Source organism: Dendrobates tinctorius, unplaced genomic scaffold, assembly GCF_039654945.1.
Source record: "Dendrobates tinctorius isolate UK_male_01 unplaced genomic scaffold, ASM3965494v1 ptg000245l, whole genome shotgun sequence".
Taxonomy (NCBI): Eukaryota; Metazoa; Chordata; class Amphibia; order Anura; family Dendrobatidae; genus Dendrobates; species Dendrobates tinctorius.
The window spans coordinates 6,261,522-6,283,527 of record NW_027361912.1 but is presented as its reverse complement, the minus strand read 5'-3'; the positions used below and the strand labels follow the sequence as shown (position 1 = coordinate 6,283,527).

Here is a 22,006-nt window from a genome sequence, read left to right as displayed (position 1 = left end):
CAAGTGCCTGTGCTAGGTTTGAACAGTCGTTTTATGCTGACAGATTCACTTTCCTTATTGCTGAAAAGAGCAGATGGGTTCATCTAGTCTGCTCTCGCAATATCATTTTCCAGCTTTTTAGTTCGAAGGCATGAGGGATTTATTTCCATAGTTTTCGATTTTTATTTTGTGATTTAATTTTTTATGCAAAATTTCTTGACTCTGTTAATAGGGCGATAACAAGAAATTGTATGATGCCAAGATGTATTTGTCGCTCCCGGCTACTAAGGAGGAGGAGGAGGAAGTCCGTTCTCCGAAAGGACATGCACCCAACCTGACGCCCACTAAGGATAGTTTCCAAATTAGCACCTTGATCTGTTCCACCAAGCTGACGCAGAACGGTGAGGCTGTGGGACCAGGTGGGATTTAGGTGTCAGATTAGGAGAAACATGGCTGACCTGAGTCTCACTTGTTTTTTTTTTTTTTCCACCAGTCGACTTGCTTGGTCTCCTTAACTGGCGCTCTAATCCCAGGCCGATATATCAAGCACTTCGCAAACTCATGGAAGTGGATGGAAGTGAAATCATGAAGGTTAGTGCTAAGAAGATTGCGCGCACCGGGCAATGCCATCAGGAGCAGGAGTCCGGACATAATACACATCAATGGTTCTGTGGTGACGACGAAGATCAGAGATGACTCTGATCTCTATTGTTCAACTCCTTGTGTGCCACAAAGCAGATTGCAACATGAGGGGAACACAAATAGGGAGCTCTTATCATAGGGAATCCATGTCGTGAGATTTACAGTATATCCTTGGCCTTGCTGTAGGCAAACTAGAGCCAATATAAGGAATCGAGGGCTGTCTGTAGGCAGGAATGGACTCTAACATAAGTAATTAATCTATTTATTTATGTTATTATGTAAATATATTAAATGATTGCTAAAATAATATGAGACTTGAAAAAGGAAAAAAAATTAAATAAAATAAAAATATGTATTGTGCAAATGATTGCTAAAAATAATACAGGACTTGAAAATATAAAATAATTAAATCAAAATATAAAAAATGTACTCTGCAAATGATTGCTAAAAATATGGGACTTTAAAATGAAAAAAAATAAATAATCAAAATAATAAAATGTACTGCGCAAATGATTGCTAAAAGTATGAGACTTGAAAATGTAAAATAATGAAAAAAATTAAAGACATATTTGACTCTAAAATAAATGTTATCATCTACAATAATCAATACTAAACCACAAAATATATATTACCGGAATTAATGAAAAGTACACAAAAATCTGTTTTCCATTTTTTGGGTGGGCCCAGAACTTACTCATATATATGTACCCAGACTGGAAAGGACCACTAGCCACTCAAGAAACAAGGCCTCCTACTTGTATGTTATCCTACAACCTTAAAACTTATGACCGCCTGAATTCTGAGAAGCATAACCTAATAGCTAAAAGGCTAAAAACTGTCTGGTATTTAAGAGGAAAATTTAAAAATATGTTATTTCTGGTCCAAGTATCTATCTAGAATGAGGAGGGCTTGGCTTTGGAGGTGTGATCAAATAAGTCTTGAATGTGTCACTTGTCTTGTATTTGGACACGTCCGGCGTCTGACCTTTATCCGGTCACTTCAGTTCCTGCAGGACACACTGGACGCTCTGTTCAACATCATGATGGAGGCACAAGACAAGGAAAGCTGTGACGTGCTGGTGTTTGATGCCCTGGTGAGATCCGATGCTTCCCAGTTCTTCCCGTGATTTATTCTTTTTCTTTCCTGTTCCCATTCTTTAAAGGGAATCTTTCATATGATTTCTACTGCCAGAATAGGTTCCCTTTAACGCTGATGCATCTTTTTTTTTGTTCTTTTCTTTTTGCCTCTCACATGCTTATTTTGTCTTGTATCGCTTCGTCCATGTTTTTTTTTTTTTTGCCTCTTACAGTTTACATAACCGGCAGAATTTTTGATTTCTTGGCCTTTTTTCAGAGAATATGAATGCTAACGCCAAAACTTTTTCTCCACTCATGGTTAATGGTTGGGTGAAGCATTTACTGTCAAACTACTGTGTTTTCTGTTTTTAAATCATCAACAAACCCAAAACATCCAAATGACCCTGATCTAAAGTTTACACACCCTGGGGATTTTGGCCTGATAACATGCACAGAAGTTGACACAAATGGGTTTCAATGGCTACTAAAGGTAACATCCTCACCTGTGACCTGTTTGCTTGTAATCAGTGAGTGTGCATAAAAGCTGAGTGAGTTTCTGGGATCCCTACAAACCCTTGCATCTTTCATCCAGCCACTGGCGTTTCTGGATTGTGAGTCATGGGGAAAGCAAAAGAATTGTCAATGGATCTACGGGAAAAGGCAGTTGAACTGTATAAAACAGGAAAGAGATACAAAATGATATCCAAGGAATTGATAATGCCAGCCAGCAGCGTTCAAACTGTGATTGATTAACAAATGGAAAATCAAAGGCTCTGTGAAAACAAAACCACGGTCAGGTAGACCTACAAGAATTTTGTTCACAACTGCCAGGAAAATTGTTCAGGATGCAAGGAAAAACCCACAAGTAACATCAGCTGAAATACTGACTGGACTTTCTGAAAAATAGCGGTGTGACTGTTTCAAGATGCACAATAAGGAGGCAGTTGAAGAAAAATGGGTTGCATCATCTGATCGAGTCACCAGAAGAAAGCCATTACTGTGCAGATGCCACAAAATATCTTGCCTACAATAAGCAAAACAGCACAGAGACAAACCTCAAAACTTATGGAACAAGGTAATTTGGAGTGGTGAGACCAAAATTGAACTTTTTGGCCACAACCATAAACATTATATTTGGAGAGAGTTCAACAAGGCCTATGATGAAAGGAACACCATTCCTACTGTAAAGCATGCAGGTGGATTGCTGATGTTTTGGGGATGTGTGAGCTACAATGGCACAAGAAACTTGGTCAAAGCTGAAGGAAAGATGAATGCAGCACTTTATCAGCAAATACTGGAGGCAAATTTGCAATCTTCAGCCCGGAAGCTGCGTATGGGACATTTCCTTGGACGTTCCAAAATGACAACGATCCAAAACACAAGGCCAAGTCGACCTTTCATTGCATCGTTGAATAAAGAGGGAGGACCGCCTGGTTGAATCCAAGGATTGTACTCTGTTATGTCTCCATATTTTAATATACAGAAGTCCCGAGAGGCTTACACGAACTTTCCCAGTTTAGGAGGTATATCTGCAAGTTGCAGATTCTTCCTCTTTACTTGTTTTTACTTTTTGTATTATTTTTATGGTTAAGATTTTATCGTTTAATGTGAGAGGACTAAACAGTAATGTGAGAGGACTAAACAGTCCGGTTAAAAGATATCACACATGGAAGGAGATTAGACACAGTAAGGCAGATATTATTTGCCTCCAAGAGGTTAAATTGGCTAAGGAAGGGCATCCCAGGATCGAAAACAAAAATTTCCCGCATATTTTTAAATCTCTAAATGAGAAAAAGAAAGCAGGTGTACTTATTCTAATTAAAAACACAGTTTCATTTGAACTCATTAATGAATATTCTGATTCTGCAGGAAGGTACTTGATCTTAATTTGTTTGATTGATAACCATCTTACGACAATAGTAAATGTTTATGCACCCAGTGATGGACAAATGCGATTTTTTAACATTTTGGACAAGAAAATCGAAGAGGTTAAAAAGGGTACCACTGTTCTGGTTGGAGATTTCAACATTGTTCCAAACGGATTAATGGACTCAACTTCTCCCACTAGATCTCTATTTCCGGAGTTTAAACAATGGCTTTGTAATCACGAATACCTAGATGTCTTTAGGTGTTTAAACACATCTTCTCGAGAATATACTCACTTTTCTGAAGCACATAAGACCTTTTCCAGTCTGGGGAGATCTCAAGCGCTCAGTTCATGCTGTACAACCCAGGAATCTACAGGAACTGGAGGTGTTTTGCCAAGAAGAGTGGTCAGCTTTACCATCTGAGAAAATAAAGAACCTCATCCACAACTTCCACAAAAGACTTCATAGCTGTCATTAATGTTAGAGGGGGGCAATACACGGTATTAAGAAATGGGGTGTGTGAACTTTTGATCAGGGTCATTTGGATGTTTTATCATTATGATTTAAAAAGAGAAAACACAGTGGTTTGACAATAAATGGCTTCACCCAACCATTAGCCATGAGTGGAGAAAAAGTTTTGGTGTTATCATCCGTATTCTCTGAAAAAAGGCCAAGAAAGCAAAAATTCTGCCGGGGTATGTAAACTTTTTAGTACAACTGTATATGCTTATTTTGTCTGTTATCACTTCCCCCATGTTTTTTTGCCTCTTACATGACTATTTTGTCTTGTATCACTTCCGCCATGTCTTTTGTCACTCACATGCTTATTTTGTCTTGTTCTTCCAGGTTTTTATTATTTCACTAATCGCTGATATTAAGTTTCAGCACTTTAATCCAGTCCTGGAGACTTATATCACTAAGCATTTCAGCACTACGTTGGCTTATGAGTAAGTAAGCGACCAGGAACACACACACTGCTATTAGAAACATCAATGAACTTTGTTAACATGGCAAAGAAATTAGTGGTAATATTGCGGTAAAAAGTTGCACCAAGTTTCAGTGTTCAATTTGCATTTCTTCATTCATTTTCACACCCTCTGGCTAGTTTCACACTAGCGTTTATGAGCACAGCAACGGCCTGCGCACGGCCGCCGCTAAGCCCCGTCCTCTGCCGCGCCCCCGCCGGTAGCTCCGCCCACCGGCGCATGACGCTACATGCGCCCTGCGTCCCCTATCTTTATCACAGGGGGCGCAGGCCGTGCGCAGTATGCGTTTGGCGGCGCATGCGCCTTTTTGACGGTGCGCCGACGCAACCAAACTGCAGCAGGTTGCGTTTGGCGCAGGTCGGCGCACCGTCAAAAGGACGCATGCGCCGCCAAACGCATACTGCGCACGGCCTGCGCCCCCTGTGATAAAGATAGGGGACGCAGGGCGCATGCAGCGTCATGCGCCGGTGGACGGAGCTACCGGCGGGGGCGCGGCAGGGGGCGGGGCTTAGCGGCGGCCGTGCGCAGGCCGTCGCTGCGCTCATAAACGCTAGTGTGAAACTAGCCTCTGAAATGCAGTTTGCCACCTGATCCAAGTTTCAAACTTTTTATCTTGTTGGTCTGACCTCCACTAATACAGGCTGGATGTGAGGTTTGTGTGTATCCAGGATGCTGCTGCGCTCAGTAGATCTCATGGATCAGCACAGCTGCATTCCTGGAGTGATTTCCCCTTAATACAGCTCATGTGCTTTCCTCCCTATCTACAGCCTGAGTGATCTGCCCTCCCTAGTAGCTTGAATGCTTTCCCCCTTCTGCTCTGTCTACTATTATCTTTAACACAGACATTAGGAGGTAGGGAGTTCAGAGCTAATATTTGTATAATCTACAGAAGGAAGGGGGCATTATATATGGTCCATGTGCAAATCTGGCAACCAGAGTCTTGTATATAGACTCAGTATAATTTTCTTCCTTTATGACATGTCCATGTTTGTGACTTGTGCATTTATTTCAACCTTTCTATAGGAAGCTGATCAAGGTGTTGACCTGGTACGTGAGTAGCGCTGATGATTCAGGTCATAGGGAGATGCTTTTCTCATCCCTAAAGGCCATAAAGTACTTGTTTCGCTTCATTGTCCAGTCCCGAGATCTGTACCTAAGGTCAGTGTCTTCCTTATTCTCTGTTATCGTGTGACATGTGGATGCTTGATGCTGAACCTGTAATGATCTACTGCTACCAGTAGGGGGAGCTCATTGCATACTGTGTTCTTAATGAATTGCGCTTATATCTGTACGCAGTAAGTTCCTGAGCTCCCTCTAGTGGTCACTATCAATACACAGAACTTTAGAATTTATAGTGAATCAGAATCTGCTACGGATTTGGCGCTCTGTATAAGAAAATGGTGCACTGATTGCATTAAAGGTGTATTGAAAGATAAATAAAGGGAACATTTATAGGGGCTGTCCAGTCATTAGATCGGAAGTGTACCGACCACTGGCACCCCCACCGATCAGCAGATATTATTTTATAGGAGCTGTTCTGCAGTACACAGGAGCTTGTAACAGCAAGGTGGTGGGATGACAGGGTCTTGGCCCCTGACCGATCTGATATTCATAGGTCATCAATATATTGTGACCAGGCAATCTGTTTAAGGTCTGAAGATGATGACTAGAAGGAAAGTGTATGCCAAGCAGAGACTTTGAAGAAGCTGTATTTAGATGTCTTACAGCAGTTGAACAATATTTCAGAAGATGTGACCGTGGGCTAAGACAGAGATGTAACTGCTGAACGTATTGAATGGCTTGTTCCAATTACTTTTATTCATGTGTAACTTATTAACATAGAATCACAGGATTTAGTTTGTGCAATAACTTAATAACTTATACTTACGGTCATCTGTTGGCCAATACAATAACAGAATAGCATAATTTATTTACCTAAAATGAAGTTTTTAGTCCGATAAATCCATCCAAAGTTCTGGTACTCGGTCCAGTTTCTAACTTGCAGTCCACTGCCTGTTTTCAAGTGCAGTTTTTCTATAAGAGCGTAGATGCTGTGATGGATTATAGGAAGTCTTTGTCTCTCCAGAGAAAGCGGAGGTGGGTCTCTCCAGGAAGTTGGGGTGGATCTTTGTCTCTACAGGAAGTTGGGGTGGGTCGTTATCTTTCTACAGGAAGTGGGTTGTGTTTTTGTCTTTACCGGGAGTGGCGTGGGTCTTTGTACAGGAAGTTTGGGTGGGTCTTTGTGTCTATAGAAAGTTAAGACAGGTCTTTATCTTTCTGCAGGAAGTGGGGTGGGTGTTTGACTCTCCTTAGAAAGTGCGGGTGGGTCTTTTTCTCTACCATAAGTGGGGGTGGGTCTTTGTCTTTACAGGAAGTGTGGTGAATCTTTATCCCTCTAAAGGAAGTGGGGATGGGTCTCTGTCTGAGTGAAGGAAGTGATGATGGTTCTTTGTCCGAGTGCAGGAAGTGATGATGGTTCTTTGTCCGGTTGCAGGTAGTGGGGATGGTTCTTTGTCTGGTTGCAGGTAGTGGGGATGGTTCTTTGTCCGTTTGCAGGTAGTGGGGATGGTTCTTTGTCCAAGTGCAGGTAATGGGGATGGTTCTTTGTCCGTTGCAGGTAGTGGGGTTGGTTCTTTGTCCATGTGCAGGTAGTGGGGATGGTTCTTTGTCCATGTGCAGATAGTGGGGATGGTTCTTCGTCCGTGTGCAGGTAGTGGGGATGGTTCTTTGTCTGGTTGCAGGTAGTGGGGATGGTTCTTTGTCCGTTTGCAGGTAGTGGGGATGGTTCTTTGTCCAAGTGCAGGTAATGGGGATGGTTCTTTGTCCGTTGCAGGTAGTGGGGTTGGTTCTTTGTCCGTGTGCAGGTAGTGGGGATGGATCTTTGTCCATGTGCAGATAGTGGGGATGGTTCTTTGTCCGTCTGCAGGTAGTAGGGTCGGTTCTTTGTCCGTGTTCAGGTAGTGGGGATGGTTCTTTGTCTGTGTGCAGGTATTGGGGATGGTTCTTTGTCCGTGTGCAGGTAGTTGGGTTGGTTCTATGTCCGTGTGCACGTAGTGGGGATGGTTTTTTGTCCGTGTTCAGGTAGTGGGGATGGTTCTTAGTCCGTGTGCAGGTAGTGGGGTTGGTTCTTTGTATGTGTGCAGGTAGTGGGGATGGTTTTTTGTCCGTGTTCAGGTAGTGGGGATGGTTCTTAGTCCGTGTGCAGGTAGTGGGGATGATTCTTTGTCCGTGTGCAGGTAGTGGGGTTGGTTCTTTGTCTGTGTGCAGGTAGTGGGGATGGTTCTTTGTCCGTGTTCAGGTAGTGGGGTTGGTTCTTCGTCCATGTGCAGATAGTGGGGATGGTTCTTTGTCCGTGTGCAGGTAGTGGGGATGGTTCTTTGTCCGTGTTCAGGTAGTGGGGATGGTTCTTTGTCCGTGTGCAGGTAGTGGGGATGGTTCTTTGTCCGTGTGCAGGTAGTGGGGATGGTTCTTTGTGCCTCTACAGGAAGTGGGGTCGGGTCTTTGTCTCTCCAGAGAAAGTGGAGGTGAATCTTTTTTTTGCTACAGGAAGGGCGGTCAGGTCTTTGTATTTACATGAAGTGGGGGTAGGTCTTTGTATTTAGAGGAAGTAGGGGCAGGTCTTTGTCCCTCTGCTGGAAGTGAGGGTCTTTGTCTCTACACAAGAGGTAGAAGTTGTCGTTTGTCAAGGCAGACACACAGTGACCGAACAACGGCTTCATAATACTATACAGGTGTTATAAAATTATTACTAGTGGACACCAGCAAGTCAGTACATAGCACCCGTTCACACTGGTAGCACACACATAACACCACCACTAGTCAGTTTTTTCAGAATTAGTCTTGGCCATTTTTCTAGTTGCAGCTCGTAGGCTTAATACAATATGAATTCAGTAGTAGAATTGTGACTTGAAAGTGAATATATAACTCTGTCCCTTGTCCAGGTTTTACGGCCAAGATGAAGGAAACGACCAGTTCAATGACTCCATACGACAGTTATTTCTGGCCTTCAATGAGCTGATGGACCGGCCATTGCAGGAGGCGGTGAAGATTAAGGTGCGTGATCGGCCATTTACTTCCTAACCGGCTGCACACGTCTCCTCCATGTGTCCTTCATTCCTGATCGTGGATATGGTCCATACGGCAAATAATCGTTGTCTTGTGTTGTAGGCGGCCGCATTGAAATATCTTCCAGGAATTATAAATAACTTGAAAATTGTCTTTGATCCGGTGGAGCTAAGGTAAATCTGACAAAAAGCCGATAGTCTGCATTCTGTGTGGAGTCATGGTGGCCAGGTGGCATTGTCTCCCTCACAGTCTTTAGCTTAAGTCATCCTCTCTCCATACGCCTCTAGTAGAGCAGATGGACATCATAGAGGCCGCTGACGGACTCAGATCGTCCATATATTACATCGAAATAGCCTGCAATTTAGCCCCCTTCTAGAAGAAAGAGGCTGTTCCTCTAATGCTACCCATTGGTGGTAGCCACTCTGAAAGTCAAGGTTTGAACCCTTAACAAACCTTGCAACATGTCTTAGGATATAAGCCAATCCAGACTCTCCTCCAAAAGGCAGAACCTTCCATCTGTAGACACCTGTTTCAGGGTTTTTGCCCCTCGTCAGGTCAAAACTGATTACTGCGTGGCTGGGGTCTTTGAAATGGGACGCTTCTGGTTTCCTTAGTTAGAGATTAAAGAGTTGTGCGGTTGAAGCAAGTTATCACCAATCCATGGGATAGATGTTAATTTACTAACTGATGGGTGTCCCACAGCTGGGGTCTGTACCGATCTGCAGGTCAGGGAATTTTAATCCCCTTTACAGGATGATGCGACAGGTCGATTCCTGATCTCCACTCTATGCATTCACATTGGGGCATCCGGATAAAGCCGAACGCAGCGCTTGGCAGCGCCATTAGGAATGAATGGAGTGCACTGCCGCTCCATTCCTGTGGGAATAAAAGTTCACTGTTCTCCCAGCAATCAGATCTTCACCGGTCAAAAAGTTATTACTGGAGATAACTTGACAAGAGATGGCTTTCTTTCTTTGGAAGGACTTCCATTTTGCATGTTTTTCCCCAGGGAGCATTGCCTGACCCTTAAGTTTCCTCCCTGATCAGACAGTCGCCAGAGTATCAGCATTTAGATTTTTGCCATTCATTCGTGCCATGGGTCAATAGCGAACCAACCTTCTGACCTCCTTATCATTTTACAGCGACCTCTTCGCAAAGTTCCTGCAGAGCGTTCCTCCAGACCAGCTTGTCCATCAGACACTCACCTGTATGTGCAAAGTGGTGGAGAGTGACCTCTTCCTGCAGCCAGGTGAGTACTGTGCAGTAAAATATTTACCCATATTATAATAATATAAGGGTTTGTTCAGGCTGGAAACAAAAGACCGGAGTCACTACATATGACTGCAGACTGCCGAATCGTGACAGCGTGCAATGAGCACGCTTTCATGTATCTCCAATATACCCGGTACAAGCTGGAGGTCAGGTGACCGCATGTATCTGATTTTCATACTCGTGGTCACAGGCCGACTAGATTCGTTCATCTTCTCTCCATAGAAATTAATTGAGAGAAGACAGATGAAACCCTTATCAGAAGGAGATTATCACTATAGGACTAGGTGTCAAGTGCCATGCAGTCCAGCTACTGTGTGTAACCCCACCCTCACCACTGATTGGTAGCTTGCTGACAATGTACACAGGAAGCTGCCAATCAGGGGTGTGGACAGGGTTATATATAGCTCAGCATTCCGAGATCCACAACAGGGTAAACAGGGATTATCAAATCTGCAGCAAGTAGCACAGTAAGTGACACATCACTGGGATAAGGGTCTTTGTCCCTACAACATACTGCTGTCAGATTTCATAGCAAAAAAACAGCTGACAGACTTCCTTTAAGGTAAACCATCTTAAAACTATATTATAGCACTGATTTATTTCCGTATTAGCCAAAATTGCACAAAAAAATCTTTTTTGCTGACTGGTTATGAGTTATTAGCTATTACATAGTTTCTGAATCCAGTGTATTCGTGAGCATACAGCTCCCCCTGCCTCTCCCCATCCTTCTCTCTGCCATGAGGGTTGAGGAGAGGCAGAGGGAGATCTATGCTCACGAATACCCCGGAGTCAGAAACAATATATTTGGTTTTCTGACTCCATTGTATTCACGAGCATACAGCTCCCCCTGCCTCTCCTCAACCCTCATGGCAGAGAGAAGGATGGGGAGAGGCAGGGGGAGCTGTATGCTCACGAATACACTGGATTCAGAAACAATATATTTGGTTTTCTGACTCCATTGTATTCATGAGCATACAGCTCCCCCTGCCTCTCCTCAACCCTCATGGCAGTGAGAATGATGGGGTGAGGCAGGGGGAGCTGTATGCTCATGAATAAACCAGACTGAAAAACTATGTATTATCTGATTACTTCTGTTAGCCAGCCTGCACAACATGTATATGCCCTTTTGGCTAACAGTAGAACAGACCTGACCTCACATACGCTTCCCTTACGTAGGCCGGCATAATCTGATAACTGCTCAGCTATAACACATCCCGTACACTGACATGTTATTTAATGCTAGTCTCGTTTTCTTTGCAGAGTGCAGAGATGCCCTTTTACCTCTTTTTATTGACCAGCTGAGTGGACAGTTAGATGACAATTACACCAAGCCTGATTATGAGGCCAGTGGACAGCTCCTCAGTAATATTTTGGAGGCATTACAGAACAAAGAAGCGGTGAGTGAGACAGTAATGCTGACGGAAATGCGAAAAACATGGCTACACTCATCCGAAAACAGCACAATAACCTCCCTACGGGTCGTGTCTGGTATTAGCACCATTGATGTAAATGGGCCTGTGATGCAAGACAACCTATGGCTGCTTGTTATAGTCCTGGACAGCACATTTAAACATTTCTTAAATCAGGAGTGGAAGTGTTTTATTTTTAGGAGTGGCCTAAATTTCCATTTTGGTCCTCACCTGCCTGGCTTATATTAAGGCAGGAAAGAAAAAACTTATCTTGGGCATGTGTGATAAAACCAGATGTAATCCGGCCACCATTAGAGGGAGCTAAGGAGCTTAATGAATACTTTTTCTACATTGATCAGCTCCTTCTGGTGGTGGTACAGTCTAACTGTATAGATTAGGGCTGAGTTTTGTCTTGTTGTAGTTTCACGCGTGATTTCTTGTCGATGATTACTGTTATCTTCTGTTTGTACAGAGCGACTCTACACAGCACATCCAGCTCATCATGGAGCGTCTTCTACGAAGAGTAAACCGGACAGTTATAGGGATGAGTCGCCAGGCACCACATGTAGTGAGTCTGCGATGAGACCTTGGGCCACATTAACCTATATTGGTGGCGCACTAGGGAGTAGATGTCGTAACATAGATACACCCTCGAGAACTTGTTTTTGGTTTTTTTTTGTCTTAGGGTCGCTTTGTCGCTTGTATGACAGCCATTCTCAGACAGATGGAAGATTACCACTATGATCACTATATCAGCACCTTCAGGACTCGTCAAGACATCATTGTAAGTTCCCCTCATTGCCTGTTCTGAATTTCTGTCATCCATTTTTTCAACATTTTCCTCCCGTTTGCTGTAGGATTTCCTGATGGAAACATTTATCCTGTTTAAGGACCTAATTGGAAAACGAGTGTTCCCGAGGGATTGGATGCTGATGACAATGACTCAGAACAAGTAGGTGTCCTTCCTGCCTGATCACTCATTCTCTTGGCTGGGTGCAATTTATTATCCTCATTTACTGCACAATTAATTAATTTCATTATAGAGAAAAATAGGAGGAGATTTGAGTTTCTGTAGCCATTTACTTTCTCCCTGCAGACATGCAGTTATACAAGATGCAAATTATTAATATTATTTTATATTCTAATAATCAGGCAATGATCTACTGTCGGTTTGTCTTCAGAGGAAGCAAGCTTGCTATGAATGTCCTGTGATTACTGCAGCCTTGGCACCAGCTCAACTAGCGGCTTAGACCATGCTAACATTAAGAGGAATTCAGGGGATAAGGGGTGTAGCATGTTTAATGTGTGGTAGACTTTAGTCACTACTGCACTTTACTTTCTCCCTGCAGGTATCAGCTGCAAAAATAGTTATATAAGATGCCAATTAGAAAAATTATTATTAATTTTATGTCATACCAGTCAGGCAGAACTGATTGTGTTATCTTTAGAGGGAGCAAGCTTGCTATGAATGTACTGTGATTACTGCAGTATTGGCACTGGCTCAAATAGCAGCTTTAGAGGATTAGACCATGCTAACATTAAGAGAAAAGGGGGTGTGTAGCAAGTTTAACGTGCGATAGACTTTCATCACTGCTGCACTTTACTTTCTCCCTGCAGACATCAACTGCAAAAGTAGTTATGTAAGATACAAATTCTGAAATAATTATTAATAATGATTTTATATCCTGCCAATCAGGCAATGATATACAGTGGGGAAAAAAAGTATTTAGTCAGTCAGCAATAGTGCAAGTTCCACCACTTAAAAAGATGAGAGGCGTCTGTAATTTACATCATAGGTAGACCTCAACTATGGGAGACAAACTGAGAAAAAAAAATCCAGAAAATCACATTGTCTGTTTTTTTTTCATTTTATTTGCATATTATGGTGGAAAATAAGTATTTGGTCAGAAACAAAATTTCATCTCAATACTTTGTGATATATCCTTTGTTGGCAATGACAGAGGTCAAACGTTTTCTGTAAGTCTTCACAAGGTTGCCACACACTGTTGTTGGTATGTTGGCCCATTCCTCCATGCAGATCTCCTCTAGAGCAGTGATGTTTTTGGCTTTTCGCTTGGCAACACGGACTTTCAACTCCCTCCAAAGGTTTTCTATAGGGTTGAGATCTGGAGACTGGCTAGGCCACTCCAGGACCTTGAAATGCTTCTTACGAAGCCACTCCTTCGTTGCCCTGGCGGTGTGCTTTGGATCATTGTCATGTTGAAAGACCCAGCCACGTTTCATCTTCAATGCCCTTGCTGATGGAAGGAGGTTTGCACTCAAAATCTCACGATACATGGCCCCATTCATTCTTTCATGTACCCGGATCAGTCGTCCTGGCCCCTTTGCAGAGAAACAGCCCCAAAGCATGATGTTTCCACCACCATGCTTTACAGTAGGTATGGTGTTTGATGGATGCAACTCAGTATTCTTTTTCCTCCAAACACGACAAGTTGTGTTTCTACCAAACAGTTCCAGTTTGGTTTCATCAGACCATAGGACATTCTCCCAAAACTCCTCTGGATCATCCAAATGCTCTCTAGCAAACTTCAGACGGGCCCGGACATGTACAGGCTTAAGCAGTGGGACACGTCTGGCACTGCAGGATCTGAGTCCATGGTGGCGTAGTGTGTTACTTATGGTAGGCCTTGTTACATTGGTCCCAGCTCTCTGCAGTTCATTCACTAGGTCCCCCCGCGTAGTTCTGGGATTTTTGCTCACCGTTCTTGTGATCATTCTGACCCCACGGGGTGGGATTTTGCGTGGAGCACCAGATCGAGGGAGATTATCAGTGGTCTTGTATGTCTTCCATTTTCTAATTATTGCTCCCACAGTTGATTTCTTCACTCCAAGCTGGTTGGCTATTGCAGATTCAGTCTTCCCAGCCTGGTGCAGGGCTACAATTTTGTTTCTGGTGTCCTTTGACAGCTCTTTGGTCTTCACCATAGTGGAGTTTGGAGTCAGACTGTTTGAGGGTGTGCACAGGTGTCTTTTTATACTGATAACAAGTTTAAACAGGTGCCATTACTACAGGTAATGAGTGGAGGAAAGAGGAGACTCTTAAAGAAGAAGTTACAGGTCTGTGAGAGCCAGAAATCTTGATTGTTTGTTTCTGACCAAATACTTATTTTCCACCATAATATGCAAATAAAATGAAAAAAAAACAGACAATGTGATTTTCTGGATTTTTTTTTCTCAGTTTGTCTCCCATAGTTGAGGTCTACCTATGATGTAAATTACAGACGCCTCTCATAGAATCGTAGAGTTGGAAGGGACCTCCTGGGCCATCTGGTCCAACCCCCTGCTCAAAGCAGGATTCGCTAAATCATCCCAGTTAGATGTCTGTCCAGCCTCTGTTTGAAGACTTCCATTGAAGGAGAACTCACCACTTCTCGTGGCAGCCTGTTCCACTCATTGATCACTCTAACTGTCAAAAAGTTTTTTCTAATATCTGATCTGTGTCTCCTCCCATTCAGCTTCATCCCATTGCTTCTAGTCTTTCCTTGTGCAAATGAGAATAAAGTTGATCCTTCTACAATGTGACAGCCCTTTAGATATTTGTAGACAGCTATTAAGTCTCCTCTCAGTCTTCTCTTTTGCAAACTAAACATTCCCAAATCCTGCAACCTTTCCTCATAAGACAGGGTTTGCAGACCGGTCACCATTCTGGTTGCTCTTTTCTGAACTTGCTCCAGTTTGTTGATGTCTTTTTTAAAATGTGGTGCCCAAAATTGGACACAATATTCCAGATGAGGTCTGACCAAAGAGGAGTAGAGGGAAATAATTACTTCACGTGATCTAGACTGTATGCTTCTGTTAATACATCCTAGAATTGCATTTGCCTTTTTTGCTGCTGCATCACACTGTTGACTCATATTCAGTCTGTGATCTATTAGTATACCCAAGTTTTTTTCACATGTGCTGTCACTTAGCCCTATTCCTCCCATTCTATATATGCTTTTTCATTTTTATTGCCCAGATGTAGTACTTTGCATTTCTCCCTGTTAAAAACCATTCTGTTAGTTGCTGCCCACTTCTCCAGTTTATTTAAATCTTTTTGAATCCTCTCTCTCTCTTCTCTAGTATTAGCTATCCCTCCTGGCTTTGTGTCATCAGCAAATTTAATCAGTTTACCCTCAATTCCTTCATCTAAATCGTTGATAAAGATGTTGAACAATCTTTTTAAGTGGTGGAACTTGCACTATTGCTGACTGACTAAATACTTTTTTTCCCCACTGTACTGTCTGTCTTTAAAGCTTTCTATGAAAATGATTAATAGTTTTATTTAAATCACTGCTGCACTTTACTTTCTCCCTGCAGACATCAGCTGTAGAAGTAGTTCTATGAGATGCAAATTCTGAAATAATTATTAATTATAAGTTTATACCCTACCAATCAGGCAATGATGTACTGTCTGTCTTTAAAGCTTGCAATGAATGTACCAAATCTGCTGCTGTGTGAAAACATCAGTGACACAGAGCTGTCTCATTCACACAGAGAGGCTTTGTCACACAACAGATTACATCAGTGACTGCCATCCCCTGTGCAGATTAGAAGCTGCAGACCCCCATCACTGGCCGTCACACAGTCTGTTCTCACTGCTGCCAGCAGCCTGGGACAGTGAGGGAAGGAATTACTGATAATGAGTTATGTATTGTAATCATGGAGTGGCCCAGAATACAGGATGATTTTCCCTCCTCCTCACTAGTTTCACTTTCCATAGATCACTGATCAGCGTGTGTCTGGGGGAGGAGCCGCTCTCTGCACTGAGGCTGCTGGAGGGGAAGAATTCGTTACTGTGTGATGAGGGCTTCTTCATGTGGACGGGGAGGGCCTGTAGCTATGGAGGGTGGGGTTGTTGCTATAAAGGGCATGTTTGGAGTAGAGTAGGAGGTTATGACTAGTTCTCATTTCAATGCCAAACCCCCCCCCCCCCCCCTTGGATGTTCTGTTCAGAATTTCTAGAAAACCGTGCAAACTAGTGACAGAGAGTAAATTACTTATTGTCATAATTCTGCATCCCAGATATGTACTGAGATTATGTGAAAAGTCCGGACAACCCCTTTAATCGATTTCATAGAAATGAATATGAGTGTTACTTCCATTAACATACTATCTCTGTGCCGGTCTTCGTTTTGTGAAAGCCCGTATGACATTGCTGTAATGAGATCTGGATTAGGAGATGTCAGATTAATGGAATTTCAGAGGAAGGAAGTGATCATTGTGACTATTTTCTGGGTGTCTCACTTGCAGGGTGTTTCTTCGGGCCATGAACAGGTTTTCGGTTGTTCTGAACAAGTTCTTCCTGGATCAGACCAACTTTGAGCTACAGGTGAGAACGTCGTCTGTGCGTGTACGGAGCGTAAAGGGAGCGGTGATCTGATTCCTGCTGCCTGAACCACGGCCCAACCACGGCAGCACGTATCGAAGTCCAGCCGCGTTATTAAAGCCGTGTACGTTTTACTTCATGGCGCTGCGGCATTTTAGAGAACACATACCGTGAAAGGCCGGTGAGGACTATAGGACTCAGATGACTAGTCCAAGAGGCTGGTTCTTGGCGCCTTCTCCCCGCCCCCGTAGACTGACAGGTCTCTTCCTATGTGTGTGTATGGAGAGAGACCTGCCAATCTAGAGGCGCAGGGCAGAGAGATACCGGCAGGGAAGGCGCAGGGCAGAGAGATACCGGCAGGGATCCATCTCATGGACCCATACTCCCCTGACGACCTTTCTCTGAAACACTGATTGGCTGCAGTGGTCATGCATCTCTTTGGGCAGAACAGCTCCATCCAGAAAGACACTTGACCACTGCTACCAATCACTGCCCGCAGTAGTGACGGGTTAGTCCCATTTCCACCCTCGTGTAGAAACGCCAAGACAAGTAGGGGATCTGAACTGCAGTGGAAGAGGAGTATTGGGGGAGGGGGAGTATTCCGGAAGGTTTTTGAGAAAATTGTCCTGGGCGGAGAAGCCCTTTAAGAGTACGAGCAGTCAGACTATGGAGCCGTCTGCCCATGAAATGGTAATGGCCTGTTCTTCAATTAACCTGAAAGCGTTTTTATGCCTCCGTTGGAGAAATGGCATCTCCATAAATATTAGATTTCATTTCGGGAAATTTCATTAGGGGGAGGCCTTTATGCTGATGCTTTCTCATCACCAGAGTAATAAAATCTGCAATAAAGGAAAAGCCGCTCCAGCTCTTTTCCTCCAATATTGGCTCTCCCAATGGCTCCACGGAGAGCGATCCTGAGCATGAAGTACAGTGCAGCGTGGCTCTAGTGCCCCGTCCGGCATTACACAGCAGGCAGCCCTGACACCTGCACCCGGGCGTCCATCACATGGCAGACACGAATCGTAGCAAGCAGGGATCTGAAGTCTTCAGCAACTAAAAAAAAACATTTCCTAAAGCCATCGTCACCGTCCATTCTACTAAGAATCTTCATCTCTTTAGCAGAGAGATAAGTGGCATCAGCTGGGCCCGGCAGCCGCTTATCTCACTCGGTATTAACATTTATTTTTTAGCTGATGATGCCCCCGATCCATCGCTGCCTGATGATGTTTATTTAGATTTGCACCTTTATATTATTTTTTTCTTTCCACCACGTTAAATATTTTTCTGCACTTTTCCTTTTTTTTTTTTTTTTCTTTTTGCTTGACCCCAATTGAATATTTTTCCTTTCTTTTTTTGTTTTGCTTGTATCGAATTCAATATTTTTTACGCTTTCTCCTTACACCCAATCAGTTATCCCTATCGCCCTTCCTTCTTTGCAGTCTGTTTTCTATAGGCTCGCTTGTTTTCTTTTCTTTTCCACTTTGTGTGGGGTTGTGTTTCCAGATATTTTCCTCCGTTCATCTGTTTCTTTATGCGTCACTTTAAAAAAGAAAAAAATGTTGCAAAATTTGGGGCGTCTCCACTCCATTTCCCACCCTACCCACCCTGCCTGGTGTGTTTTTGATTACACCCATTTTTTTTTTTTTCTTTTTTAGAGGGGGGGGGCAATTTTAGTCCTGAAAAAAGTCACAAAATCAGTTCAGCAAAGAAAAAGACGCCATTTTTTTTTTCTACTTTGGTAAAACTTCATGAAGAATTTTGAAAAAATTTGGCACCAAAAACTGTAACGAATATCACAAGGCAAAAATGGAAAGTGACTGTAAAAATAAACCCAAAAATGATGTGTCAGACCAGTTTTAGTACAAAACCATTGAGATATAGGGTGTCCGGACTGAGTGGACAAAGGCCCCCCAGTAACATTGATTTTTCATGCCCACTGTTCAGCAAAAATATCCTGACCCTAGTACATAAATGTACTTTCACTTCGGAGTAATATTAATTTGACTAGCTAGTTTATTGAATGATTGGATTATACTTTTTTGTGCCAATTGTGAATCAATTGCAATAGCACAGCTCATCAGCACTGCTTCCGAGCGGCCTACCGGAGGATTCTCCGCTTCCCCTGTGGGCCAGTCCGAGCCTGGAGTCTTTCTCTGTCATTTGCGCCAGGCTTCCTGAGACTTGATGACTGTGGACAGTTCCGTTACCGCAGGTCTCCATCTCTGATCTCTGGATTTTTTCTCCTCAGCTCTGGAATAACTTCTTCCATTTGGCCGTGTCGCTGTTAACCCACGAGTCTCTGCAGCTGCACAAGTTCTCTCAGGAGAAGCGGCACAAGATCCTGTGCAAGTAAGAGCGACATGACCTTGGTTTATTTTATTTTTTTAAGATTATTTAAATAAGGGATCCGGTGTCGTTCATTTTGGCATCAGAGGGGAGCGGTGCTCTTCTTTGATATAGAGCGGCTCTAAGTATGGCCAGCTTCTGTGACCCGCTGCTCTTCTGGTGCTGTCTCTGCAGCACGGCAGAGCGCACAGTCTGGGCTAGCGGCACAACCATGCTGCTGGCAATCATTAGGAGCGCACCGTTCCCTGACAAACAGGAAGTCGGGAGGTAGGAGAGTGCTGTGCTCCTGAAGATGAGAAAATGCAGTGAGCTCCCCCTAGTGGTGTCTGAAGTCAGTCTGAATCTATCACTATGTCCATGAAATATATATTAGAAATTAGATATTTATGTGAATTTCTGTATTCTTATAGAAGGATTCCTCTTGTTGTGGTTGTTAATCCTATCTCTGTCTGCAGGCTGAATATCTGTAGGTAATTGGTGTTATGTAATGTTTCCTGCAGATACGGGGACATGAGGAAAGAGATTGGTCTGAAGATTCGGGATATGTGGTATAATTTAGGTGAGAGGCAAACATATTACTATGCTTCTTCCTATGTGTAGGTGTAAGGACAAGGCGACCTAGTAGCCATTGTGAGCCTGGTCGATTTTCTCATGATGCTCGTACAGATGACTACGACCTTCTTTACCATATCTTTGCAAAATAAATAGAACAGGCAAAAATAAGAAACCATGGAATATATTTTACAAGAAAAATATGTTCTTTCTCCACTTAAGAGCCATTTTTCACCCTCGCCCTCCACCAGCTCACTAGCTCACTGAGGGATCAGATTATAGATAACTGTTTAAGTCTAGGCAGGAGGAGGAAGGGGCAGAGTGAGAGAAAGAGGCACAGATACTTACACATGGGGCTGCGTCTTAGTGCTGGATTCACTGCTACATTGCTCAGTATTTCTGGATTCACTGCTACACTGCTCAGTACTGCTGTAGTCACAGCTACACTGTTCAGTACTGTTGTAGTTACAGCTACACTATTCAGTACTGCTGAAGTCATAGCTACACTGCTCAGTACTGCTGTAGTCACAGCTACACTGTTCAGTACTGCTTTAATCACCGCTACACTGCTCAGTACTGCTGTAGTCACAGCTACACTGCTCAGTACTGCTGTAGTCACAGCTACACTGCTCAGTACTGCTGTAGTCACAGCTACACTGCTCAGTACTGCTGTAGACACAGCTACACTTCTCAGTACTGCTGTAGACACAGCTACAATGCTCAGTTCTGCTGTAGTCACAGCTACACTGCTCAGTTCTGTATAATGTTGTCCATGCTAATGGTGCTTCTTCTGAACAAGTTCTACATAGAGACAGGACATCAGGAATCCCCCATGTGTCTGTGTACTGTGTAGAAGTCCCCATAGCAGCTAATCTCCACCTGCTAGCTCAGCGACAACTGGTGCAAAATGCAGGACACAAGTCAGAATGGGTAGAAATAGTGCTATTCTTCATGTACCCTCGCCTGACAAGTCACTTCTGAAATTACAGGACCGATTTTGGATAATTGCGCAGGGTTAATATGTCCCATATTATGGATATATTCCCCATGAATTTCTCATTTAGGACCTCACAAGATTAAATTTATTCCTTCCATGGTGGGACCAATCCTGGAGGTGACCCTCACTCCAGAGCCAGATCTACGGAAGGCAACAATCCCCATTTTCTTTGATATGATGCAGCATGAACACAACTTCAGTGGCAGCGGTCATTTCCATATGGTAAGTGTTGAGAGACATTTTTTTTAAGCTGGTTTATCATAAGCTTCACGATTCGAAAAATGGTGACAGGACAGATTTAACTTTTATTTTCATATTGGCTATGGGCAAATCGGATGTTGCAATAATCTCTGAAAGATCTTTCATCACTAATATTTAGACTAACGCCATTGTATTTTTGCCGAGGGGCAACCTTACGTAATAAAACTCATATATTAAATCCCTAAACCGATACTTTATTGTTTAAAAACCACAAATGTGGTACACACCAGAAAAAATGTGACAGAAAATGAAAAAACAAAGAAGTGTTCAAAAATAGCCCACACTAGGGTAACCCCTGTGAATCCCTAATTGTTCACTGAGCTGTACCCTGCCTGGCTGCGGAGGTTGGCACCCTAAGGGGGGAACGTTGTGGCGCCCCCGCTCACGATGGCTATCCCTGGGGGCCCTGACAAACCCTACAGCCACTAGTGGTCCCTTCTACCCGATATAAGGGAACCCCTAGTTCTAGACAGAGATCAAGCCTGCTCTATAGAGGACCCTGTGTCCCAAGAAAAGAGGTTAAAAACAATTTAGAACACACATGGCATGGGGTGGCATGTTAAAGTCCCACAAAAAAATAGAGACAGCTTCAAGGCAGCCCAGTGGGATAACTCAGTTCACATCATGCCTAAATCTTATACACAAGATACGGAGAAGCATCTTTTACTCAATTAAAAGCCATAGCTCAAAAATGATTGAGAAATGGCTAAAAAATGCCATCAATAGTCTCCCACTAATAAAAATATATGGGGAACGCAGAGCTGCAACAGCGGTACTTATCTGCGTTTTTCGCCACCTGCCATCAAATCATGAATGCCTCAACGCGTTTCGCCTTCCAGGGCTCATCAGGAGGCCCGATGCTACGATAATTCGTGTCCCATAAAGGTGCAAATAGCTTACCGATGTTCCATACTTCTCCACTCTTATAATCTGCCGCGCAGAGCCTAAGCTCCGCCCACTCCAATCCCATTGCCTCTCTCAGCACCACCCATTTGCTGCTGCCCCAATCGGTTAACAGATCTCTGATGCACCGTCTTACTGACCAATCACGTGTCCTCACACACAGGGTTCCCCATAGCTCCCCTGTCATCCTGGCTTAGATTGGTTACTGCACCTAGCCTGCATGCAGCGTCACTGCTGACTCACCGGTCACATGTCCTTAGACGGAGAGTCTCACAGCAATCACCAATCACTGCGCCCCAGGCATATTGTCATCTCTGCAAT

The 22,006-nt window shown here is 43.4% G+C and overlaps 1 protein-coding gene across 1 annotated transcript in view; it reads left to right on the top strand.

The window, feature by feature from the left end:
• DOCK5 (dedicator of cytokinesis 5) overlaps positions 1-22,006 on the top strand; it is a 109,172-nt gene that overhangs the window by 65,586 nt on the left and 21,580 nt on the right. The window contains exons 18-33 of the mRNA XM_073557148.1: positions 212-380; positions 473-570; positions 1,625-1,714; positions 4,412-4,512; positions 5,575-5,709; positions 8,493-8,604; positions 8,719-8,789; positions 9,759-9,865; positions 11,149-11,285; positions 11,770-11,865; positions 11,983-12,081; positions 12,155-12,249; positions 16,551-16,629; positions 18,875-18,975; positions 19,473-19,531; positions 20,589-20,743. Coding sequence (XP_073413249.1) covers positions 212-380; positions 473-570; positions 1,625-1,714; positions 4,412-4,512; positions 5,575-5,709; positions 8,493-8,604; positions 8,719-8,789; positions 9,759-9,865; positions 11,149-11,285; positions 11,770-11,865; positions 11,983-12,081; positions 12,155-12,249; positions 16,551-16,629; positions 18,875-18,975; positions 19,473-19,531; positions 20,589-20,743 — 1,704 coding nt within the window. The remainder of the gene's footprint in view (positions 1-211; positions 381-472; positions 571-1,624; positions 1,715-4,411; positions 4,513-5,574; positions 5,710-8,492; positions 8,605-8,718; positions 8,790-9,758; positions 9,866-11,148; positions 11,286-11,769; positions 11,866-11,982; positions 12,082-12,154; positions 12,250-16,550; positions 16,630-18,874; positions 18,976-19,472; positions 19,532-20,588; positions 20,744-22,006) is intronic.